This window comes from Mustela nivalis (genome assembly GCF_964662115.1).
Source record: "Mustela nivalis genome assembly, chromosome: 2".
Taxonomy (NCBI): domain Eukaryota; kingdom Metazoa; phylum Chordata; class Mammalia; order Carnivora; family Mustelidae; genus Mustela; species Mustela nivalis.
In genome coordinates, this window is record NC_139021.1 from 47,455,285 (window position 1) to 47,480,062 (window position 24,778).

General features: G+C 34.9%; 1 protein-coding gene across 1 annotated transcript in view; it reads left to right on the forward strand.

The window, feature by feature from the left end:
* Positions 1–1,124: 1,124 nt before the first annotated feature.
* Positions 1,125–24,778, forward strand: part of CNGB3 (cyclic nucleotide gated channel subunit beta 3) — a gene marked incomplete at both ends in the record, with an annotated part of 131,981 nt that continues 108,327 nt past the window's right edge. Inside the window, 3 exons of the mRNA XM_082719964.1 lie at positions 1,125–1,235; positions 7,005–7,086; positions 15,684–15,810. Coding sequence (XP_082576090.1) covers positions 1,125–1,235; positions 7,005–7,086; positions 15,684–15,810 — 320 coding nt within the window. The remainder of the gene's footprint in view (positions 1,236–7,004; positions 7,087–15,683; positions 15,811–24,778) is intronic.

The following is a 24,778-nucleotide window of genomic DNA, read 5'->3' on the forward strand; positions in this document are numbered from 1 at the left end:
TTGTTTCTAAGCAACAAAATACATATCCTTTAAACTGTTTTTATCAAATATACTGTCTCTGTTAAAGGCTTAATTATATTTTCTCAAAAATGCATATTGAAGTCCTAATCCCCAGGACCTCAAAATATGACTACATCGGAGTTAGGGTCTTTAAAGAAGTAATTAAGTTATAATGAGTTCACTGAGGTGGGCCTTAATCCAGTATGATTGGCACCCTTATAAGAAGGAACTGGGGACTCAAACATTATCAGGGGAAAGACAAAGTGAAGACACAGGGAGAAGATAGCTATCTATAAGCCAAAGAGACCTAGAATACTTCCTTCCCTCATGACCCTTGGAAGAAACCAACCTTTCTGATCTGGGACATCAATAATTCTTCCAAAATTGTGACAAATAAATTTCTGTTGTTTAAGTCATCCAGTCTGTGGTAATTTGCTTTGGCAGCCCCAGCAAACTAACATACTCTTTGATTAATTCTAATATAATCATCATTATGAATCCGAGATGAACATTTAGGCTATTGGGAGTGCAAAGCTTCATTTTATGACTTTCCACTATAATTTTTAAGAGTTCCATTAATCTGATCAATTAATAAAATGTTTATTAAAAAAAAAAAAAAGAAAAAGGAAAAAAAGTTATCTCCTGGTGTAGAACTAGAGATGGGAACTTTGGGGGGAATGAACTGTTGTTCCTTATAAGTCCTTACACACATATTATTTTTTAATCATTTACATGTTACTTTGATTAAATTAGATAGATGGAGATGGGTAGGTGGATAATTAGAAAAGAAAAATAAATAAACCAGTGGACAGTATGATCACATTTAAACAACTTCAAATCAACAATGAAGTTTTGTTTAATCCTCCACTTGTAAACTATTCTCATGAGCATTTTTTCTCTTTAAAGTTCATAAACAGAATTCAAATCACCCAAGCAGAAGTAATTTGCTGCTTTTAAGCCAAAGCCCTGACTAGCTACAGAGTTGCCTCTAGGAATTAACGAGAACAAAATCCCGATTAAACAACTAATTGGCTTGTCTACTAATGAAAAGAAAAACAAAGTACGTTGCTCTACCCTGAGACAGAGTCATAAAAACAGAAGTTTTCAGAACCACCTCAGAGAAAATGTTTAAATCGTTAACAATAAAATCAAACAAGGTGAAGCCTAGAGAAGGGAACGATGAGAATAAACAAGGTCCTGATCCAAGCAATCAGCTTCAGCAATCCACAAGACAGGTATGCTACTTACATTCCTAAATCAGTCTTGATTATCATCATTTTTTGTCTAGTGATTGATTTTTGTCCAGTGTTTTAATATATGCTGTGGTATGTAAGATGGCTGTTTCGCCTGCTACCATTTGGGTCATGCTGTTTGTCTTTGGAAGTTTATCCACACTGTTTTATATATACTATATATATTTGCTTTATTTTTTATGTATTTATGTATTTTTATGTATTTTATATGTATTTGCTTTAAAACAGGTTGATAAATTTTTAGAAGATTACATTAAGAGTTGGAAAAGCCAAGTAAAACTTCTCATTGCTGATTTACACTTCTGAATAATTCAAAAAGAAATAATTTCTCAAATATCTAGTGGGCTATATGAATTAGCTTCAACAAAGAATGTTAAATATCCTGGATGTGGTAAATTACAATTTAACAATTATTGCTTTAGACTAGGAGTTCCTGAAAAGGAAATAGTTTTGCCATTCAGGACAATTGGTCACGTATGGAGTCACTTTTGATCATCACAGCTCAGGGGTAGAGATGTTACTTGCATCTAGTCAGTAAAGACCAGAAATGCTGCTAGACATCCTAGAACATACAGGGCAGACTTTCACAATATAGAATTATCCAGTTCAAAATTTCAGTACTACCAAAGTGGAGGAACCTGGCTCTTGATAAGTTTTTTTCATAAGTTCTAGGTCTATTCATCTATAAAATGATGATAATACCTGCTTCATAGCCTGTTTTATAAACTAGAGACAATATATCTAAACTGCATACTAGAAATTAGCAGCCTCCCTTTCAAGTAAGTGTGGCCCTATTTGTGAGTTCTCTCTAGTGGAATGCGAGTGACTAGTGTTCATATGATAATAGTATAGCATCATATGGTAATAGCATTGTATTATATAGGAAAAGGTCTCTCTTTTCTAGAGACACATACTGAAGCATTTAGGGATCAATTATCATGTCTAAAATTGACTCTTAAACACTTCACCAATAGGGTGATGATAAAGTAATGGAAGGGGCACCTGGCTGGCTCATTCAGTGGAACATGTGACTCTTGATCACAGGGTTGTGGGTTCAAGCTGCATAATGAGTGAAGATTACTTAAAAATAAAATATTTTTTAAAAGGGAAAAAAATAAAGTGCATAGTAGAGGCTTCCCAAATGGCTCTTAATATTATTATTATTATAGTTTGTGTTTATATGATAAATATAAGTCCAAAGTGATAATTATATGATCAATAGTCACTTATAACTATCTATAGAATAATTTTCATAAATTACTGACTAGATTTACCTAAAAGTGCTGTGTAAGATTTTTAGAGCAATAATTATTTTCCCATTTAAAACACTTGGATGAAGGATGTCAAGTACAAGCAGGAGTATACCTCAGGGACTAAAATAGCATGGTCTAATGACTCAGGTTTAAATGAGCCTAGAGTATAGAAAACACCAAGATTACTTAGCATTTGCCCTGGAAAATCTTCCTTTGATTTCTGATTAACAATTGATTGTGTTTGCACTGGAGAGCAGATATGGACAATGTGTTTAGCATTGCTTCATTTGAGTACCCTTGAATTTTTTCTAATTCTTGTACTAATATAAATATTCCCATATTTTTAAAACTATATGTTTAAAAACTCATGGAATATCACAGATGTTGAATTGGGTATTTTCCTTCAGCTAGTCTTGTGTTTCTTGCTGGAAAAGTCACTTCAATAATATTTAATCCCTGCCTGTCGTAATTATTTTCCAACAGAACACATAAAAATAACTAATATATTATTCTCTCAGAGAACATATAGCTAACAATAATTACTATGTGCCAGGAAAGTTGCTATCCTGTTCCAAGTACTATTGTATTAAATCTTCAGAGTAACTATGAGTCCTGTTATAATTTGTTGCTTACACACAACTAACAACTGGCAAAGCTTGGACTGGAGCCCTGTTCTATCTGACTGTTGCACCTGAAAGCTAAATCTCTAGGCTATACTTCTTCAGAACAAATGAATTATAGTTGAATCAACTTTCTAAATACTCAACTCGCTGGATAAAGGAATGTTAGAGAGAAGGCAAAAAGAACTGATACTCCTTACACAGTTCTTTCCTTCAGAAACAGTAAGACGGTCTTTAGATTCCAAGTGTTTGAGTTTCTTTCAAACTTTTTCTTGTGATTGAGTTCCAGTTTCACCACATTGTGGACCCTGAACCACCAAGGAAATGTTGAAAAAAAAAAAAAAAGACTGGGGGCATCACATTGCCTGATTTCAAGCTATATTACAAAGCTGTGATCACCAAGACAGCACGGTTCTGGCACAAAAACAGACACATACACCAACTGAACAGAATAGAGAGCCCATATATGGAATTTCAACTCTGGTCAACCAATCTTTGGCAAAGCAGGAAAAAATATCCACTGGAAAAAAGACAGTCTCTTCTATAAATGGTGTGGAGAAAATTGCATATAGCTATATACAGAAGAATGAAATTGGACTATTCTCTTACACCATACACAAAGATAAACTCTAAATGGATGAAAGACCTCAGTGTGAGACAGGAATCCATCAAAATCCTAGAAGAGAACATGGGCAGTAACCTCTTCAACATCAGCCACAGAAACTTCTTTCAAGACAGGTCTCCAGACTCCAAAGGTTTCCAAGGAAAACGAAAGCGAAAATGAACTTTTGGGACTTCATCAAGATAAAAAAAAACTTCTTCACAGCAAAGGAAACTGTCAACCAAACAAAAAGGCAACCCACAGAATGGGAGGAGATATTTTGCAAATGACACTACAAACAAAGGGCTGATATCCAAGATCTATAAAGAACTTCTCAAACTCAACACCCAAAAAACAGACAATCAAGTCAAAAAATGGGCAGAAGACATGAGCAGACACTTCTCCAAAGAAGACATACAAATGGATAACAGACACATAAAAAAATCTTCATCATCATTAGCCATCAGGGAGATTCAAATCAAAACCACATTGAGATACCACCTTACAACAGTTAGAATAGCAAAAAATGACAAGACAAGAAAAAACATATTGGAGAAGTTGTTGAGAAAGGGGAACCCTCTTACACTCTTGGTGGGAATGCAAATTGGTGTAGCCACTTTGGAAAACAGTGTGGAAGTTCCTCAAGACATTAAAAATAGAGCTACTCTATGATCCAGTAAATGCGCTACTGGGTATTTACTCCCAAAATATAGATGTTAGTGAAAAGAAGGGCCATATGCACCCCAATGTTCATATCAGCATGTCCACAATAGCCAAAATGTGGAAAGAGATAAGATGCCCTTCAACAGACAAATGGATAAAGAAGATATGGTCCATATACACAATGGAATATTAGCCATCAGAAAGGATGTCAACCCAACTTTTGCCTCAGCATGATTGGGATTGAAGGAGATTATGCTAAGTGAAATGAGTCAAACAGAGAAAGTCAATTATCATATGGTTTCACTTATTTGTGGAACATAAGGAATAGCATGGAGGATATTAGAAAAGGGAAAAAATGAAGGGGAAGAAATCAGAATGGGAAAAGAACCATGAAAGACTAAGGACTCCGGGAAACAAATGGAGGATTTTAGAAGGGAGGGGTGGGGGGGGGTAAGCCTGGTGGGGGTATTAAGGAGGCCACAGATTGTGTGGAGCACTGGATCCATGCATGAGCAATGAATCATGGAACACTACATCAAAAATAATGATGTACACTGTATGGTGACTAATATAACACAATAAAAATAAATAAATAAATCCTTAGAAAATACAGAAATAGTAATACTGGAGAAGTACTTAGACTAAACACAGGTAGAACAACTCTGGCGTACATCCCATGACAGTAATACTGGAGAAGTACTTAGACTAGACACAGGTAGAACAACTCTTTTGTATATCCCATGATATTCTGATGGTACCAATTTATGGATATTAACATGAAGTCTATGGGCATCACATTATATCTTAAAAGGCATATTTTGGGAAATTATTTACATCTATTGTTTAGATATAATAATATATTGCTTGAGGAAATAGAGTTATTCTCTAGTTTCAAATATGCTAAATATTAAAGATGACAGAAAGTTAAAAATCATTTTAATCGATAGAATATAACCTTTTAAAATGACATTTAAACAACAAGTTTCTGAAATATAAATAGATGTTTTGAGGCCTATAGGAAGATATTCATGAATGAATAAATTGATTTACATTGTTCTTTTAAAGTTTCATTTAAAGAGTTTGTTCTTAAACCAAAATATCATAGGTGACTTCCATTGGTCAATAACCAATAAATCAAGATCTGCAAACTAAGACCATTCCAGACTCTCATACTACAGAATAAGACACCATTCACATAAATCAACATTTGTATACATGAAAAGACTATGACGAAATGTTTATGAATAACATCATAATATGATGTAAAAGTACTTTATTGAACTCAGAGGGCTTTACCACTACTTCATAATATATCCAGGGATCTATATCTTTCTAGCTAGTTAGAAAGTTTCCTACTCAAGAACATAAAAACAATAATAGCTGTCTTGCCTAACGCATATGGTTACTGTCAGGCTTAAATTAAATCATCTGATTAATTTATTTCCCAGTTTAAAATGTTCCTGACATATAGTGCCTATAAATAATGTCAAACTCCACATCAACACTTGTGAAATTCTCAAGGCCTTTGTCCCTGCCTATTTAGCTAGCCTTATTTTCTCACACTATTTCCCATTCAACCACTTCTACTTTAGTCTCCCCCAAGTACACAATCACACCTTGGACTATTGTTAAAGAGGCATCCTCTGCCTGGAATATTTTCCATATCCTGTTCACTCAAAAACAAAATCATCTTGATTTGTAATACTCTCCTCCCTTTCCTTCTCCTCCTATAGAATTGACCATTCCACCCTTCTGTCCTGTTCTATCCTCTACATTGTCTCATCTCCTATACCATTTCCTTACATTTACATTTTTTAATGTTTGTTTCCCCTTCTAAACTGTGAACAGCTTGGGAGCCAACATTTCCATAGTCTTTCCTTATATCTCCATCCCCGTAGGAACATCCTTGACAAACACTGGCCACATCCAGTGAGACATACATACATTTCAAAGGAAAACTTAGACGCTCAAATGAGACAGAAACAAATGAAATCACAATGAGAAGAGAGAGCTCTGAATTAAGACACTAGACTACTGGGGCACCTGGGTGGCTCAGTGGGTTAAAGCCTCTGCCTTCGGCCCAGGTCATGATCCCAGGGTCCTGGGATCGAGCCCCACATCTGGCTCTCTGATCAGCAGGGAGTCTGCTTCCCTTCCTCTCTCTCTGCCTGCCTCTCTGCCTACTTGTGACCTCTGTCTGTCAAATAAATAAAGAAAATCTTAAAAAAAAAAGAAAGAAAGAAACTAGACTACTTTCTTCTCTCCCTCACTTTAAGTTCTACTACTAAAGACATAGACCAGAGCCAACATTGGAGCTGTGGGGAGTGAGGAGTGAAATTGGGTGGAACATGTGCCAGGGAGATGCAGCAACCACACGGACAAAAAGAGAGTGCCTGAGGCCAGCAAGCCATGAAGGTTAGGGTTGATGATTCAATAGTAGAGCCAAGAATATTCATTTAAGTACAAGAATTATCATTTGTAGTATACCATAAACAAATGATAAACTTTTGATGATTGGCTTGATCACTGAATGAAAAACTCTGTTATATTTTACATTTAGATTTTTTTTTTAATTTAAATCTGTCATGTACGATCTTTATTTTGTTTCTTAAAGGGAGAAAACAAAAGTGAAAACAAACCTCTCCAAACCAAGATGATTCCTGTCACATCTGAAGAGTCACACACCAAAATACAAGGTCAGAATCCAAATCTATAGGAAAAAATCTATGAAGTAAAATGCATGTCTCTCTAAATGTGTTACCTTGACTAGGTAGATCACCTGGGGTAAACCATACTTGAGATAGCTAAGGATCTGAATGTTTATAAAAGCATTACTTCTTCATTCAGTCACTTACTCAATACATTTTTTTTAATACGTACTGTGTGCCAGGCATCAGTCTATGGACTAGAGATATAGTAGCAAACAATATGGGCCAAGTCTGTATTAACATAGGCATATAATGAACAATGTAATTTCAAATAAGTTTTATGAAATAATAAAATTGATGTGGCTTGTACATGTTTAAAGTTTCAATGATCAGGCTTCTGCTCTTCTTCCTTTAAACTTTCTTCACTAGAAATCTTATCTACTCCTAAGGCTACCATAACTCATTCCTATATCAGTGATTCCATAGCAGGCCCAATTCCTTTTTTAAGACCATGTCCAATATTTTGTAAGTAACCATTGGACATACACACCTGTACGTTCTGCTACCATTCTGTTTTACTATGAGTTATTTTATAGCAGTGATGGTTTCAAATCAACATTTCTTCTCACCTAAAAATACAGTCTTAATGGTAGGAAACCAAGGATCACATCTTTGGGATGACAAGTTTATTATTATCTTTGTTACACTTTTTTTGAAGTGTATTTGTAAGCTTAATTTTTCATAGTTGGTAGTAAAAATTCTTGTGGAAGCTTCATTTAACAGAGAAGCTTTTTGAGTCGACAGGAAAAAAATTAGTTTCATTTAAATCTGCAGAGTTAGCATGTCTTCAAAGGCTTTAATAAGAATAACAGTTATATTTAAGATATTTTGTTTTGAAAAAGCAAAATTATTAGTGTTTAAAGATAGCCTTTTATATGTGCTTGGTATTTTTATATTCTTCACTTCAAAACATGCAGGTGCAATGTCACAATATCTGCAGATGTTGATTTCTGATTATAGAACTCTTATCTTCTGCAGAGCGTGGTTTAATTTTTATCTGCCATGGAAATGAAGAACGTAATATATTTTGGATTCAAATAGAGAGAACTTTCTAAAGTCCTCTTTTGATTATAATCATCTTTCTTAGGCTTCCACTTCACTTATAGCACATTAAGTCCTTCTTTAAAAAATGTTTTGGTACCAGTAGAGGATATGTAAATGACTTCCCTAATAGTTTATTATATTGGAAGGTGACTTAGTGTGGAAATGGATCAAAATTAGGTGCCCATAGCTAGTATGGTATGGTAGGTTGACTAATGGCTCTTCAAAGACATTCATACCCTAATCCCTAAAAACTATGAATTTTTTACATGGTGGGGGGGAAACACTGATGTTATTAAGTTAAGGATTGTGAGATGGGAAGATTATCCAGAAGACCTCAATATAATTAAGGAGTTCTTGTAGGAAAAACACGGGAAGGTCAAAGACAGAAGAAGATGGGATGATGCAATCTGAAGACAGGAAGGGACACAGTCCAAGGAACACAGGCAGCCTCTACAAGCTAGAAAACAATAAACCAGTGTTGTTCTAAGCCTTTAAGCTTGTTTGCTACAGCATCAGAAAACTAATCTATATGGCTTTAAAATACTCTGTACTTAATAACAAAAGAGAAATAAGAAATTGAGTTTTGCTCCAATCAATAACATAAATTCAGTACATTGACAGTATATAGTACTAGCAAGAGCACTGGTTTTAGAGTTTGACACGCTTGAATTCAAATTATATCTCTACCACTTAATAGCTTTGAGTGACCTTAGTCAAGATAGTTGATATCTCTGAGTCTCAGTTTGCTCATGTATAAAATAAGGATAATACTGTCATCAATCTTGTAGGTTGTAAATACAAATTAAATTAGTTAATATATGTAAAACATTTAGCACTGAGGTTGATAAATTCCAATGTTGATAGAAGTCAGATAGTGTAAATGAGGATAATGCATGCTCTGTTTAAACAGGCCAGAGGCCACTCAGCTCCAAGCAATCACTGCCATGTGGATGAGAGGCGAGTGCTGCCAGACATCATGAGCAACTGCAAATACAAATTTTAACTTGAAAGCTCCCAATTTTTAAATATCAACTTTTTTAAATGTTTGAATATTCTCTTTTAAATTACTGAAATAAAAACTAAAATCTTGTCATATGACCATTTTGTGATCTCTAACCAACCACATGGTAGGTACTTGATGTTATTCATGTATGTAGTCATATATGAACAGTGACAACCCTTGACAGAATTCTGAATCTTGCAATTCAAGATTCTTACTCTTCCCTTTCTTCCACTCATGCCCTCCATCCCATATTTGTGTTGCAAACAGACTGCAAGTGTAGTATCCTCTCTGGGCCAACTGTGCCAAACAGCTCTAGGTTCCAAGCCAAGAGCTCTAGGTTCCAAGTCTAATATATTTCCAGGTCTGCAGAGGTGCCCCAGGCCTTGCCAGTCCCCCATCACCATCCAAAATGACCCGCGCTGCATCTCAGCCAACTTAGTTTGGACAAAAATCTGGAAAGTTAAAAACTGCTCTAGAATTTAAAATACTCTAAAAAATAAAGTATAATTAATTTTTAAAATATAGCAGGGAAAAAGAAGGAAAAATCCTAGCTTGTTTAAATAAGAAACCACTCTTCAGTTCTTGATAATCACAGTTAACTTATACAAATTTCATTTTCCTTGTATGAAATAAGAGAATAACCAGACTATGTACAGAAATTTAATTTTTAAAAATCAGTAAAGGCTTCCCTGTATAAGATCAGTCAGTTCCATTGTCATGCATAGGAGCTACTATGGCTAATTTTAGTAGTATAGTCCACTTTCTATAAGTGTCGATTCTACTCATCAGCCAAAAGACAAAGTGGGAATATAGAAATAACAATAACAAAATGAATGAAACTTTTTATCAAAAAACTACTTAAGCATATTTTTCTGCTTCATCCAAAAAGAAAAAAAAAAAGGAGAAAGAAAAATCCCTTATAATGTAAACAATTACTTACCATTATTAAACTTAATAAGAAATATTCTTTCAAAATGATACCTGATGTGGTGATGAACAAAAGAAATGAGAAATGAACCAACACAGCATGTGAAATTTCTGAAAACTTGGTCTAGAAAAAAGATGAATTTGATGTTCTTTATAATTTGACATGATGAAGGAAAGTGCTAACCATGCGGATTTAGCAAGGGACAGGGATGTAATTTGGCAAGGGATAGAGCCTTCAGTGGCAAGGGCTCCAGGGTAAGAAAACCTATGGATAACTGGAAAACCATTCAAGGGACGGAGTCAGCCCTAGGAGCTAATTGCTCTCTCTGCCTCTCCCTCATAGTCAACATGGCTTCATTTCTCATGTTGCTGCATTTCTCTCTGCATATCTACTCTGGACTGCTCTCACTCCCATCTACTCATTTCCCAGTCTAAATTCCAGAGAGAATGGTCTGACAGACTCAGATAGCAACCATTATTCCTATTGGGCAGAGCCTATGATATCACCACCCAAATCACCAGCCAACTGTGGACTGGACCACCTTCTTTAGATCAGGTCACCATCTGTACACACAATCAGTAACCATTCCTATGTATAATACAAAACAGAGATGCCTTGTTAAAGGTGGAGAAGTAAAGAGATCTGATCAGCTAGCTAGAAGACCAGACTCTTAACTGAAAAACTTCCTATTTTACAAACTAAAAACTTAAGAGATTCTAACCAATGTGGATAGGATGTTTTTTATTTTTATTTTTTATTTTTCTGATAAAATACTATATACTTTACAGTTTTCATGATTTAAATATACCTGCATAATTCAATTAAATCGAACTGTTTGGGGGCGCTTTTTTTCTGCTAAAGAACATAGATGATTGATTTGTAAGAAGTTGCATTCTGCTTTCCTGATTCCTGAAACACTTTTAAGTAAATAACAGCTCCTGCATGCTTCATTTATGTCAATGCTGTGCAGATTTGAAAGAGTTAATATACATTTTTTAAAGCTAATTTATCCCAGTCAGGCTGGTGGAACACTGTGTTTATATTACATTTTTCTTGAATGGAGTCTTTATCTAATCCTCCCAGAAATACCCATGACAAAAGTATTTCTCATTTTATGGATGAGGAAACTGTTATAGAAAAGCAACTTATCCAGAGTCACCCAGAGAATTAGTGATGTAAGGATTAGAGTTCTATATTTAGTACCCAGCACCAGTAACTCACCACAGTCTTTAATATAAACTGTACATTAAATGTATTTTCTAGATGAACTAATCCCAGTACAAAAGTACCTGAAACTAAACATGACATTGAGGGAAGACAGGATCTGTCATTTTGCACAGTACAAAAGCTATCTTAGATGGATCTGTATTTTTTGTTGATTAATTCATTTCTTTACTTGTGATGATGTATCTTAAAATTAAAAAAGAAAACTCCCTAAATATAAAAATCTCTTTAGGACTTTCTGGCACATTAAGGCTGAGTAGACTTCTAACCTCCGATCCAATGCAAGGACCCCTTCTTACCTCCCTTAATGCATCTGTCTATCTACCTCCAGCAACAGAGGTTTCACTGCCTCACAAAGCCATATGTTTCACTGTGAGACAAATGTAGTTGTTAGAATGTCCAGGATCTCATTTGTCCGTTTTATAAATCCCATTGATGGATCTTTCTTCTGCCTTATGCTAATATAAAATAATATACCAGATATTATATTATTAAATTAATTAAAATAATAAAATACATTAAAATAATATTCTGTTCTATACAACAGACCTTCAAAGAATCTGAAATAACTGCTGTATCAGTAGTTGGTCTTCAGTACTTTAGCTAAAGACTTTAAGTTCCTTAACCATGCCTTATGAGATGGTTTCCAGAACTCTCACCTACTCTGATTCTCTCTCCTCTGGATTTTTTATAGATTGCATGAGCATTTCTAATATAAAATATTACATGTTTCAAATTCTGTGACATTTTAGGCACTTCCTTAGTTTCCATTTTATACACATCGGTATAATGTTTGCCAGCTTCCTCCATGACATTTGACAATCCACAAAGATATAATAAAATGTCAGATATGGTCAAAATGTTATAGTTAAAATTTTTGTAAGAACACTAAATATTCAGTAACAACAAAATTAAACACAGGCTGAGTCAAAAATACAATCTCGAGTACCAGAGAGACTAATCATAAATTATACGCTTCTTAAAACTGTTATTTACCATTTTATTGCAAATGTTCATTCATTAAGATGAAAATGATAGTGTCACTTATGCATATAATCAAAATACTCAGACTTAGTTTTTGTTAACTCACCTAACATCTAATTACTCAGATATTGTTGGTGTCTAATAAAAGAATTGTTTTTGAGACAGAACCCACAATGTATTTGGTGTTTTAAGAGTTAGAAATTTAAACAAGTGATATCATCACCCACATCAAACATTTCAACGAATGAAAGCATTTTCAAGTCTTTTCCTTTTTATATCCATCCAAAAAAAAAAAAAAAAAAAGGCCAACTGAACCAACACCTGTCTAATTCACAACCTTATTCCCAAATTAGGTTCTTTGGATTCCTCCTTTTCCAGCAATTATTTAGTGCCACTGATAAAATGTGGAAGGTTAATGGCTTTCTGCATCACTTATTTCCTCACTTGAAGATGGAAGCAGATGTTTCACACCTGCACAGGTCTCTTCAGTGTGCTGCTACAAGGGGGCCAAGCAGTTTGAAAGTGTATTACAGTGGGCCCAGAGCGAGATGCTGCCAGGCCAAAGACGGAATCAGCCAGGTGTGTGGAGGGCAAATTCAGTACTCATTCTTGCACATTCAATAAAAGCAACCATATCAGAACACTTCGATTCCAGATTTTACTATCTGCCATGGGCACACATTCCAGGGCAGAATTTGACTAAGTATACTGATGAGTTCTGGCAATTGCTGTGCAATGTGTAAAGAGCACAGTTGGCAGAAAAGACGTACACTATTAGTTTGGGCAGCTACAAAACAGGGAATCCTGCTGTCCATGTGTGAAGCAGGGGAAAACTACAATGTGAGGGTGACAAAACTTCACCCAGATGCCAGACCAAGATTTGCTGTGTATTTTAGATTTCTTCCATGATGAGGATGATGCAAACAATCTGGCCATCTGTTCCCACAAACAAATAACATGTTGCATGGATAAAAAGACACCCACACTGACTATAGTTGACAGGGATCCTTTTGTTTTAAGTCCTCATGAGTATTTTTAAAGTTGTTCTGCTTAGAATCCAAGAATGGGCAATAACTGGTTTCTCATTTTCACCAACAAGCTGTGATTAAGGATTTATTTTGTAATTAAAATGCTTATCCACAAAGCAAATTAGGCTGGAATTAATTTCTAAATAGCCTAAACTTGCCATAGTAGAATCAGTGTCATTTTAGAAGGTGTTGGTAATGTCTAGAAAAGATGTGGTAAGATATAAGGATCTAATTAGAGTTAGTTTAATCCAAATGTTATGACGATAAACAGAAATTCCTTATTAGAAGAGGAAAAGAGAACTGTTACAGAATAGTCATTTAATTGGTACTAGCAGAAAAGTAGTGCTGTAAATGCAATGCATATGCTATAGCTTGAATGAGTAATGGAAGTATGCGATGCGACTTATATTCATTTGCTTTTATAAGAAATGGTCAATAAAAGCCTCTTAAAAAATACTCTGATTTATAGATTATGATTGTTTTATTCAGGAGGGATTTTTTTATCCTTTTACTCATATTTCATGCTCTATTTCAATACTAATTTGGGGGCAGGGGTGCAGATGCTTTTAGAAAAATATATGAACACAATGGTTCATAACCTTTTTTGGCCCAAACTTCTTTGAGGAGCTCATGGTAACCTTAAATCCTCTCCATGTAAAAAATGCATATGCAGCATACAGTCTCAAAAGTTCCAATCCATAGGTGCACTAGACAACTGTAGCCAGAGGTTAAGAACTCTGCTCTAAAAGATCTTACAGTAATTACCCCAGTGTTTGTAGATATGGGAAAAAAGATTTGGCTTTCACTTTCCTAGGCAGCAATATGTAATATAATGTTAGAGATTTGAAAAATGATTTTTTGTTAGATAAAAAGAAATAGGAAAATATTGCTTAAACCGAATACATAGGGAAAATAAGACCTTCTCTCTTATTTCTACCAAAAGCTTCTTAGTACAAAATGACATATTGAAAGTGCATTTTTTTTACTCTGAAATCTGTTCAGTACTGATAAGCTTGCTAGTGTACCACATGTGCTTGTGTAAGAAGGACCCTATCCTGCACTCTCAGTAAGATTCTGTATTTGTGGGAATATTTCATTTGGCCTATAGACTCTAGACACAGACTCCAAGAACATGATTACAGTAATGGTTCTTTGTATCCTAAGTAAAGTAAGGAATTTGGAGGTTTTTCATTTAAACATACAACTGTGGTTTCTATCTTCTAGCCAGAATTACTGTAATTCTGAAATAAATGTAGGTAGGAGATATATAATGAAGAAACTTGTTTTTGGAAATCCAGAGATTTTAGCTCTCTTAGTCATAAGCTTTTTAAAACTCTAAGTAGTGAGTCCATTTTGTGATTCCCCTTATTCCTGAAACATATTCCTGAAAAGTTTTTTACTTTGGAAGATTTAAATGGATCATAGGAATTTTCATATTAAAGGACTTACGTGGTAAAAACTTTTGTGGAAGTAAGTGATCACACATGATTTATCATTTTTGTGAATCCAGATTTTCAATACTGGATTGGCTTAAGTTTTTCCAATTATAATGTATTACCAAAAATAAAAGTTATGATTTGAACATTGATTCTAATTTCCTAAGCACAGTACATCCAATTAAAAATAAATTAGAAACTGTAGACAATGAATAACCATTAAATTTTGTTCATTCTATTTCTTTGCTCCTTCTCTATTTTCTTTTTATATTAAGTCATTTACTTTCATTAAAATCTTCTCTATAATCCAAATATTTACCAGTGAATTGATTATTCTCTTGGCACACTACAATTTAAACTATTTTAATTAGAAATTGTATTTGTAGGCTTGAAGGGAAATCTTAACTTTTGGACTAAAAATGAAGCTGGTACATATTAGTTTGTATTGCTTATTCAGAAAAGATGTCATAGCTAAAGATGATCAAAACAAAACCAAAAATTTTGTTTCATTAAAAAACTAGAATGCAAAATTCTAAAATAATGTCAGTGATATCACTTCTCTCTGTTTTATTCTTCTGAATTTTATGAGGTTTCAGTTTCAGCCACAAATTATGAATAATACCATAGCAGAACTGAAATGTCTTTTGAATGATTATTCCTTATTAATCTCAGTTTAGCCAGTTTCAAAGAGAAATATACTAAATGAACCTTTTGCTGCATAATACACCAACTCTAAGTATACTTTTTATCAGCCTGAAGGTATCTACAAGTTAACTTCACCTGCAGAAGGTCCAACTTTGTTTAACAGGAATCCTAGGGGAAGCATTCCTATGACTATTTTGGAGAAACAATAAGCATTTTTGTAATTTATACTGTCCAATATGACTTATCAAGAGTGGCATATATTCTTCTGTCTAAATGTTCTTTCCTTTCCACAGATAAAATCTCCGAGAAAAATTCACTCAAAGATTTGACCCCAAGCCCTGACCATCAAAATGCAACAGAATCAAAGGGAGCAACGCCAGAGAAGAAAGAAATGGAAACTGGGAAAGAAGTCTTAGTCAGGTGAGAATTGAATAAAACTCACATTACATGTTAGATATATTGCTCAGGCTTCAGTGAAGAAATCAAATGTGTATTCCTCACTTTAGCTGAACAAAGGTTAGGACAACAGTAGTCACATAAAACAGAAGAACTGGCTGAAAGTTAAAGGTTGTTTCTGTCCAGTTCATTGTCCCTTACTAACTAGTCCTGGTCACTAACCAGGATCTCTAGACAACCATTTAGCTATAGGCCAGATCACACCAGCAAAAACATGGTAGTCACACTTCTGAGTCATTAATATCATCAAGGAAACAGCCTACATATTTACTAGACATGAATTTTTAAAAAGAAGAAATTGAACAGAATATATGATTCTTTTCCAAGTTCACAAAGAAACAGCCAATCCAATTCTGTAAATATTTTATTGTTTAGTTGTTATTTCCTTTTATCTGCTAAAGAAAGTGTAGCATGATAACCAAGAATAATTATAGTAACAGGTAATCTTTATGCCACTGAAGAAATACAGTTTTATAAACACTTCCCATAAAATTATTGGAAATACCACAAAAGAGATGACAATTTCAGTGTGAATAAGTAAATCCACAATAAAACACAACTAGGAGCCCCTTCATTTTGCCGCTTCTTGGCATGCTATTATGTGCCTGCTGATCCAATTTGAATTGCTTAATTATAGTTAATATAATTGCAATAGGCTTATGGAATAATAAAAGCATACTCTTATTTAACAGGCAAGAAGACTTGTCATTTAAAAAGAAATTAGAAGTGCCTTTTCCTCCCCCTAAATCCCCCTCCCTACTTCTTTCTGAACATCTCCTACACTGTGTTAAACCATGTGCTGCCAATAGGAGTTACAGTGATAATCTAGGACACAGTGTATTGCAGACTGAACAATAGGCATCAGAAAGAGAAGGTACACTTTCAATAAATACAAATTTGGCTATTATGGAATTAGATATGAGTTCACTCTATCACATGCATATACATAAAAAGCTGTTTGACAAAAATTAAACCTGACATACTATTTAGGCCGAGAGATGTTTAAACTCTGGGTTAAAGACTAAAATCTTACAACTGAGCTAAGTAATTATTTATATTATTTTTATAACTGTTGGTGTTTATAGAATGATTTGCAGTTCTTTTAGTGGGTCATTATTATCTTCACTTTACAGATAAGCAGTCAAGGCACATGGAGGTTAATTAGCTGGCCTATAGTAATAGGGTCAGCTCAGGCAAGATTGGACTGCACAAGACTCAAATTCCTCAGTGGAACTTTTTCCTCCCTCTCATGAATACACTTATTTCAATCAACAGCTTAACCTCCTGAACCAATCTCTCCTTCTGGTATTTATTTTAGTATACTTAATTTTTTTGTAATAACCAATGGTGATAGACATGTTTTCAAAGGGCTGAAGTGGAAGCCATAACTAACATTTTAGGGATATATTGCTCTTAAACCAAATCCATTTCTAGTATTGTACTCTTCTAAAATATGAAAATGGAAAACTTTCAGTTACCCAGAAAGTGGGTCAATCAGTGTATCTCAAAAACAGAAAACTCCTTGAATGATCTTTAATACCATGCGTGGTCTGTCTCTTCCCCTATTTTCCTAACCTTCTATTCCGGTCACAATGGCCCTAATTCAGTCTCTTGTACCTGTGAATTGATTTTTTTTTTCTGGAATAATTGATTGTTCTTTCTGCAATATAGGTGGCAAAGTGCCTTGAGAATTATTGACAAACTGAGTAAATCCAAATTAGCTTAAAACTCTTTCTTTGTTGTTAGATGGCTGGTCACACTTTTCCTCAGGAATGAGTGAAAACCAACTGCATTGAAGGAGCAACTTTAATGGGTCACTAAATGTTCTATTGTCACTTTTGACTAATATTAAGGGAATCCTAACATCCAAATACCATGTACAACTTTCCAAAGACTTCCTATTTCAATTTCATTGGCATTAATAGTACCACATCTAGAATCTTAGACAACAGGGTTTTTGTACATCACTAGAAAATATCAATTATAGGGTTCCTGGGTGGCTCAGTGGGTTAAAGCCTCTGCCTTTAGCTCAGGTCATGATCCCAGGGTCCTGGGATCGAGACCTGCATTGGGCTCTCCATTCAGCAGGGAGCCTGCTTCCTCCTCTCTCTCTCTGTGCCTGCCTCTCTGCCTACTTGTGATCTCTGTCTGTCAGATAAATAAATAAAATCTTAAAAAAAAAAAAAAAAAAGAAAATATCAATTATAAAATGACTTCCAATTGGTAGTGTTATTTCACAGTACTCTCAATGAGTAAAGATCATTTTGGTATTTGCAATTATCAAAAATCAGCAGTTTTTTTTTTCTAGAAAAACATTAAGGATTTGATTGATTACAGGCAAAGGATGCTTGTGAGTGACTGCTTCTCACCTCAATTTTTTGAATTTGCAAAAAATTAGATTATTAATAAATAAATTTAAAAGTGGATTTCTTGCTCTAAGTTTATTTACATTACTTTCTACCTTAAGCCCCATATTGAATAGGGATCAGTATCTAGGCTGATCAATAAATATTGAGGAAAATGCATGTTGTGGATTTTGCTGTCTCTGTGTGTGAAGCACAGTTTGATATTATTGATTATACCTTTAATTTCTGTCACACTCAGAAGACAGTTAGAGGTGGATACCAAGAGAACTAACAGTATATATATACTGTACTATATTTACTACAGTGTATATAGTAAATCTGTGGATATATTCTATAACAGATTTATTGTAAAGAATTGGATCACATAATTATGGAGGCTGAGCAGTCCCAATATCTTCAGTCAGCAAAGCTAGAGGCCAAAGGGAGGCAATGGTATAGCTCTAGTCTGAATATGAAGGCCTAAGAACCAAAATTGTTGGTGTAGTTCCAGTCCAAAAACTGGCAGACTTAAGACCCAGAAAGAACCAATGTTTCAGTTTTAGTCCGAGGGCAAGAAGTCCTCAGCCTGCAAACTGGAAGAGATTTCTAAACATAACCCAACTACTCTGGCAAGCTGATGATGGATTTCCAGTCCCTAGATCTGTAAAAAAAATAAATTTCTGTTGTTTACATACTACCCAGTCCCTAATACTTTTGTTAGAGCAGCTTGAACTAAGACATCACCATTCCCCAAACTCTTTAACATAGAGCCTCTTTAATGTTCCCTGTCTCAGATATTGTTTTCTAAGAATAAAGGAGTATAGATGTATGTTTAACCCGAATTCTGATATTATGTCTACTTAGCTATTTATATAAACACAGAAAAAGGTGAGTAAAGTTTATATTATTATTATAAAGATATAAATTCATAAAATAAAAATCACTTCTGTGATTTTTTTTTCATCCATTCTTCAATAAAGTTCTAAATAAAGCTTAAAACTAATTTTCTAGGGGCACTTGGGTGGCTCAGTGGGTTAAAGCCTCTGCCTTCGGCTCGGGTCATGATCTCAGGGTCTTGGGATGGAGCCCCGCATCAGCTCTCTGCTCAGCAGGAAGCCTGCTTCCCTCTCTCTCTGCCTGCCTCCCTGCCTACTTGTAATCTCTGTCTATCAAATAAATAAATAAAATCTTAAAAAAAAAAAACTAATTTTCTAGCTGCAGAAATAATATTTATCTCAAATACATGTCTGCCCAGGAGGAGATATTCTTCAAGATATCCGAGTATTATATGTCCACAGTTCTGAGTAGAATCCATTTGTATTAAACTAGCTTTCTTTCTTTATCCTTTCTTTTTATATCCTTTCACAACATTTTCTAAATTGTCTATCCAGGGAAAAGAAATTCTTTGCAAATCTTCCCTGAAAAAAAGCAACCAATTCATTATCTTGTCAGATGAATCATTTAACATCTGAAAGACATGGGGTTCACCCCTGGAAGGTCCCATTGATGCTATTTGTCCATTACCAAGAAAAACGGCCTGTTTCTGGCATTCCATCTCAGCACATTCTTATTTTTTAATATAAAAAAGTATATTTTGATGGACACTAATGAATAGCAAGCAAAAGAAGATGTGTTTTGCCTGGAAACATCAAATAGCTATGTCTGGAAAAGGAGACAGAGTTGAATGGCTGATAGGTTAAGTGGTTAAATGATGAACAAGCAAGTGAGTGAAACGTTCAGTGCCCGTGACTGGGGTGCACTGCAAGACTGACTTTTACAGTATAGTATATGACTTTTCATCACCATTGCTACCCATAATGCCAAGAAGGAAGGTTATTTCTATGAATAGTCTTCTTTGTTCATAATAGCAATCAGTCTCTATTTGGGTGGCTTTAAAATAGGCAATCATTTCACAGCAGGAACAATGAGGACAGAATAGAATTCAGAATCTTATCAGCACTCATAAACACTGCCGTTTATTGTCTTGTAGCTAGAAAAAGCAAGAATCACTGCAGTAAAGTTGCTTAAAAATCCATATATGATTTTATAGTTGAAATGGAAAAGGAATGTCAGCTCTCAATTTTAACTAAAATAAAATACAGTTTATACTTGAATAATTTAAAAGCTTATGAAAAAGGAAATCAGTTACATATTTACCAATTTTATGTAATGCATAATAAAAAGGATAAACTGTTACTTTTAGCCCCAAATTAAAATTTTCCTTTGTGGTAACCAATAATAGGCATTATAATTAGGCATTGCAAACACTTTTAACAACAGATTGGCATCTGTTTTTAATAATGGCATCATTTTTAATAATGATTGTTAACTGCTATTTCTAGCAATATGGCAGACTAAACATTTATAGAAAATTCTTTGGGGAGAACATAATTAAAAATACTAGATAAAATATAAAATCTACATTTGAATGTATGCCTGAGCAGGTGGGAAGTAATTCTATTGTTAGAAAGATTCACGAATTGGTGTTTGCTCTGAGAATTTATTCCAAACTTTTATGGCCTAGATCTGAATTAAAATGTGTGATCGATTACACAAAACCTAGGGTTAAACTATATATGAGGACAGGTTGGAGACTTCTCCATAAAACTAGAATTCTAAAGTGCAACTCACTGGAAGGTAAACTCTGCTCTAGAGAGAAATAGTCTTTGTCTATGTCCTGGCTCTGAGTGGGTAAAAAGGAAAGAAATTTGAAATGGGGAGAGGAAAAGAGAGAAAAAAGAAGAGTAAAGGAGAAAAGAAAGGAGTGGAGACAAAAGGGAAGGAAAGGAAGAGAGAGAAAGGGAAGGAAAGAAAAAGAATTCTTAGTCATAAGCATTATTCAAATAAATCTGGAACCAGAATTCCCATGACATTTTGTATCCAGGTAAGAAAGACTGAGGCTATAATAAAATATTTAAAATGGTTAGGTTTGGGGGTGCCTGGGTGGCTCAGTGGGTTAAAGCCTCTGCCTTCAGCTCGGGTCATGATCCTGGGGTCCTGGGATCGAGCCCCACATTGGGCTCTCTGCTCAGCGGGGAGCCTGCTTCCTTGTCTCTCTCTGCCTACTTGTGATCTGTGTCTGTCAAATAAATAAATAAAATCTTTTTTAAAAAATAGTTGGGTTTGAGAACTGAGATACCTGCTAAAAACAACAACAAAATTTGGGAAGAAACAGTCTTTAAAACCATGTCTCAAAGAATGCACACAGATAAAGTTCTAATGAACAAGAATTCACAATCAAAAATTACTAGATACATCAGGAAACAAATCATTGTGAACAATATAGCAGAAACAATAAACTTCAATATTAGACTCTTAATATCTGCAAAGGGTAAAATGATCAAAAAGAGTACATAAAATAAGTATATTGGGGTGCCTGGGTGGCTCAGTCAGTTGAGCACCCCACTCTTGGTTTCTGCTCTGGTCATGATCTCATGGGTCATGAGATCAAGCCCCAAACTGGGCTCTGAGCACAGTATGGAATCTGCTTCTCTCTCTACCTCTGCCCCTTCCCCCACTCTCTATCTCTTTCTAAAATAAATAAATAAATCTTTTAAAAGTAATATATTTAAAGAAATGGAAAAAAAGATTTAAAGTAAGGCAAGGGAACAAGAAATTCTTAGAAAAGACAAGGAATTTATGCAACTGAACTATAGAAATAAAAAATATAATCCCTAAAGTTAGGAAGTCATTGGGCCAGTTGGATAATTAGACAGAATTGAAGAGTCAGTAAAGTCAATGATAGATTTGGGGAAATCACCCAGAATTGTACCATGGAGAGAAAAAGATGGAAAAATATGAGAGAGAGAGAGTAAGAAGCAGGAAGGAGAGTGTGAGGAGGCACAAAATGCATATAATCAGAATTCTAGGAGATAATAAATCAAATGGTAGAGAATCAATATTCAAAGAGAAAATACAATTAATGAAAGATAGTAATTCTCAAATTCTGTAAACCAAATGAATACAAATCAGCATAAATAAAATTAGTTAGGGGCACTACCCACCATTAGTAGGTTAAGTCTCTGTCTTCAGCTCAGGTCATGATCTCAGGGTCCTGGGATCATCAGCAGGGAGACCACTTCCCCCTCTCTCTCCACCTGCCTCTCTGACTACTTGTGTTCTCTCTGTCAAATAAATAAATAAAATATTTTTTTAAAAAAATTTAAAAATAAAAAATAAATAAAATCAGTTAATCCTAAATATATTCTAGTAAAAGTTAAAAGTGCAAAAGAAAAAAAAAAATTTAACTTAGCCAGAAAGACAATATAGACTACCTAAAATAGGAGAAGTAAACTAACATCTGACTTCTGACATTGACAGTAACAATAGAAACCAATAGACAGTAAAATGACTTTATCAAGATTCAAAAAGTAATTACTAACCTAGAATTCTATACCTGGCAAATTATTCAGAAATAAGGGAAAATACAGATATTTTCGGTCTAACAAAATGGAGTTTAGAAAAATTTTAATGTATACTGCAGAGAAAAGAAAAAGGATCTAAGAAGGAAAGACTCAAATTGGATTAGTCAAAGAACAGTCAGGGGGAAAAAAGAGATTATTCTAAATATTTCAAGAAGAAAGAAATTAAATACAAGGAATGTGGTAGGATAAAAATTGTTGTAAGAAAGAGTGGGAGGGGGGCACCTGGGTGGCTCAGTGGGTTAAAGCCTCTGCCTTTGGCTTAGGTCATGATCCCAGGATCCTGGGATCCAGCTCGGCATCGGATTCTCTGCTCAGCAGGGAGCCTGCTCCCCACCCCCCACCTCTCTGCCTGCCTCTCTGCCTATTTTGATGTCTCTCAAATAAATAAAAATAAAATCTTAAAAAAAAAAAAGAAAGAAAGAAAGGAAGGAAGAAAGAAAGAAAGAGAGAGTGGGAGGGACACCTGGGTGGCTCAGCTGGTTAAGCAGCTGCCTTAGGCTCAGGTCATGATCCCTGCATCCTAGGATCGAGTCCCACATCGGGCTCCTTGCTCGGCAGGGAGCCTGCTTCTCCCTCTGCCTTTGCCTGCCACTCTGTCGGCCTGTGCTCATGCTCTCTCTCTCTCTCTGACAAATAAATAAATAAAATCTTTATTAAAAAAAAAAGAGGGGCACCTGGGTGGCTCAGTGGATTAAAGCCTCTGCCTTCGGCTCAGGTCATGATCTCAGGGTCCTGGGATAGAGCCCCGCATTGGGCTCTCTGCTCGGCAGGGAGCCTACTTCCCCCCTTCTCTCTCTGCCTTTCTCTCTGCCTACTTGTGATCTCTGTCTGTCAAATAAACAAATAAAATCTTAAAAATATATATTTAAAAAAAAAAAGAAAGAAAGAAAGACAGGGTGGGAGAGCAAAGTTCAAAGGTGGAGATCCAACCCAGAAATTAGATAAATGCAGAAAGCAGCAGCCACAGCTTCCCCATGAGACTAGCAGTAGAATATGGAGTTTGAACAAGGTTCAAGAAGCAGCTGTTGGTTCTGGGGAAGTATGCTCTAATTTTCTTTTCTTTTTTCTGAACATTTTTGTTTTTTCACATTTATATACACATTCTGTTACTTAAATGCTTACTTTAAATATACCTGATAATAAGAAATTCAGTGCACATTGTTATTGATTTTCTTTTTTTTATGTTCTCCAAAAATTTATTTTCATGTCTGTTATTTGGTATTAAAATTCAGCTTCCATTTAAAAACAAAAGGGACACAGAAGTCTGGGTTCCAAAGTCAGGAGCAAAAGTTTAGTTGAATATTCCACATTATTAACTGAAATAGGTATAATTTCAAGAGTGTTATAATCTTTTTTTGCCAATGTGTTGTACATTGTGAATATGGTAAAATATGGGCATCAGCCTTGTTTTCATACCATTCCAGGCTCCAATCCTGGGAAACCAGTCAGGTAACTTAGAACATCCTAACAATATCAACCTTACAGGATTATTGAGAGAATTCAAAGCAATAGTGAGTGTAAAACACTTAGCACATTGCACGATGAGTAGGAAATAATCAGTAATTGACAGTGGTGGCTGACATTATTTTTGTGTGTGTGTGTGTTTTGTTAGTAACCATATAGTACATCAGAATCCACCTGACAAGGGATTCTCAAAAATAAGTTTCTCGGGCTTTCAACCACTCTTAGTAACATGGGAGAGTGTAAAAAGGAACAGAAATGCTATTGACTGAAAACAAACAATCCAGCACAGAGATTCAAGAAGTGAGCAAAGAGGGGTGGCTGGGTTGCTCAATGGGTTGAAGCCTCTGCCTTCAGCTCAGGTCATGCTCCCAGGGTCCTGGATCCAGCTCCGCATCGGGTTCTCTGCTCCGCAGGGAGCCTGCTTCCTCCTCTCTCTCTCTCTGCCTGTCTCTCTGCCTACTTGTGATCTCTGTCAAATAAATAAATAAAATCTTAAAAAAAAAAAAGAAGTGAGCAAAGAAAATGCAAGCTTATGAATAAATAGAAAAAAAATTATACTATAAAATAATCACAATAATGTCTAAATTGGGGGTAAAAAATTGAGATAGAATTAACTATCCCCTCTACAGTGAGGTGATTGGCATACAAAAGAATTAAAAGTTTGACTAATTTTAGGAATTCTTAATTAACATGTTAAAA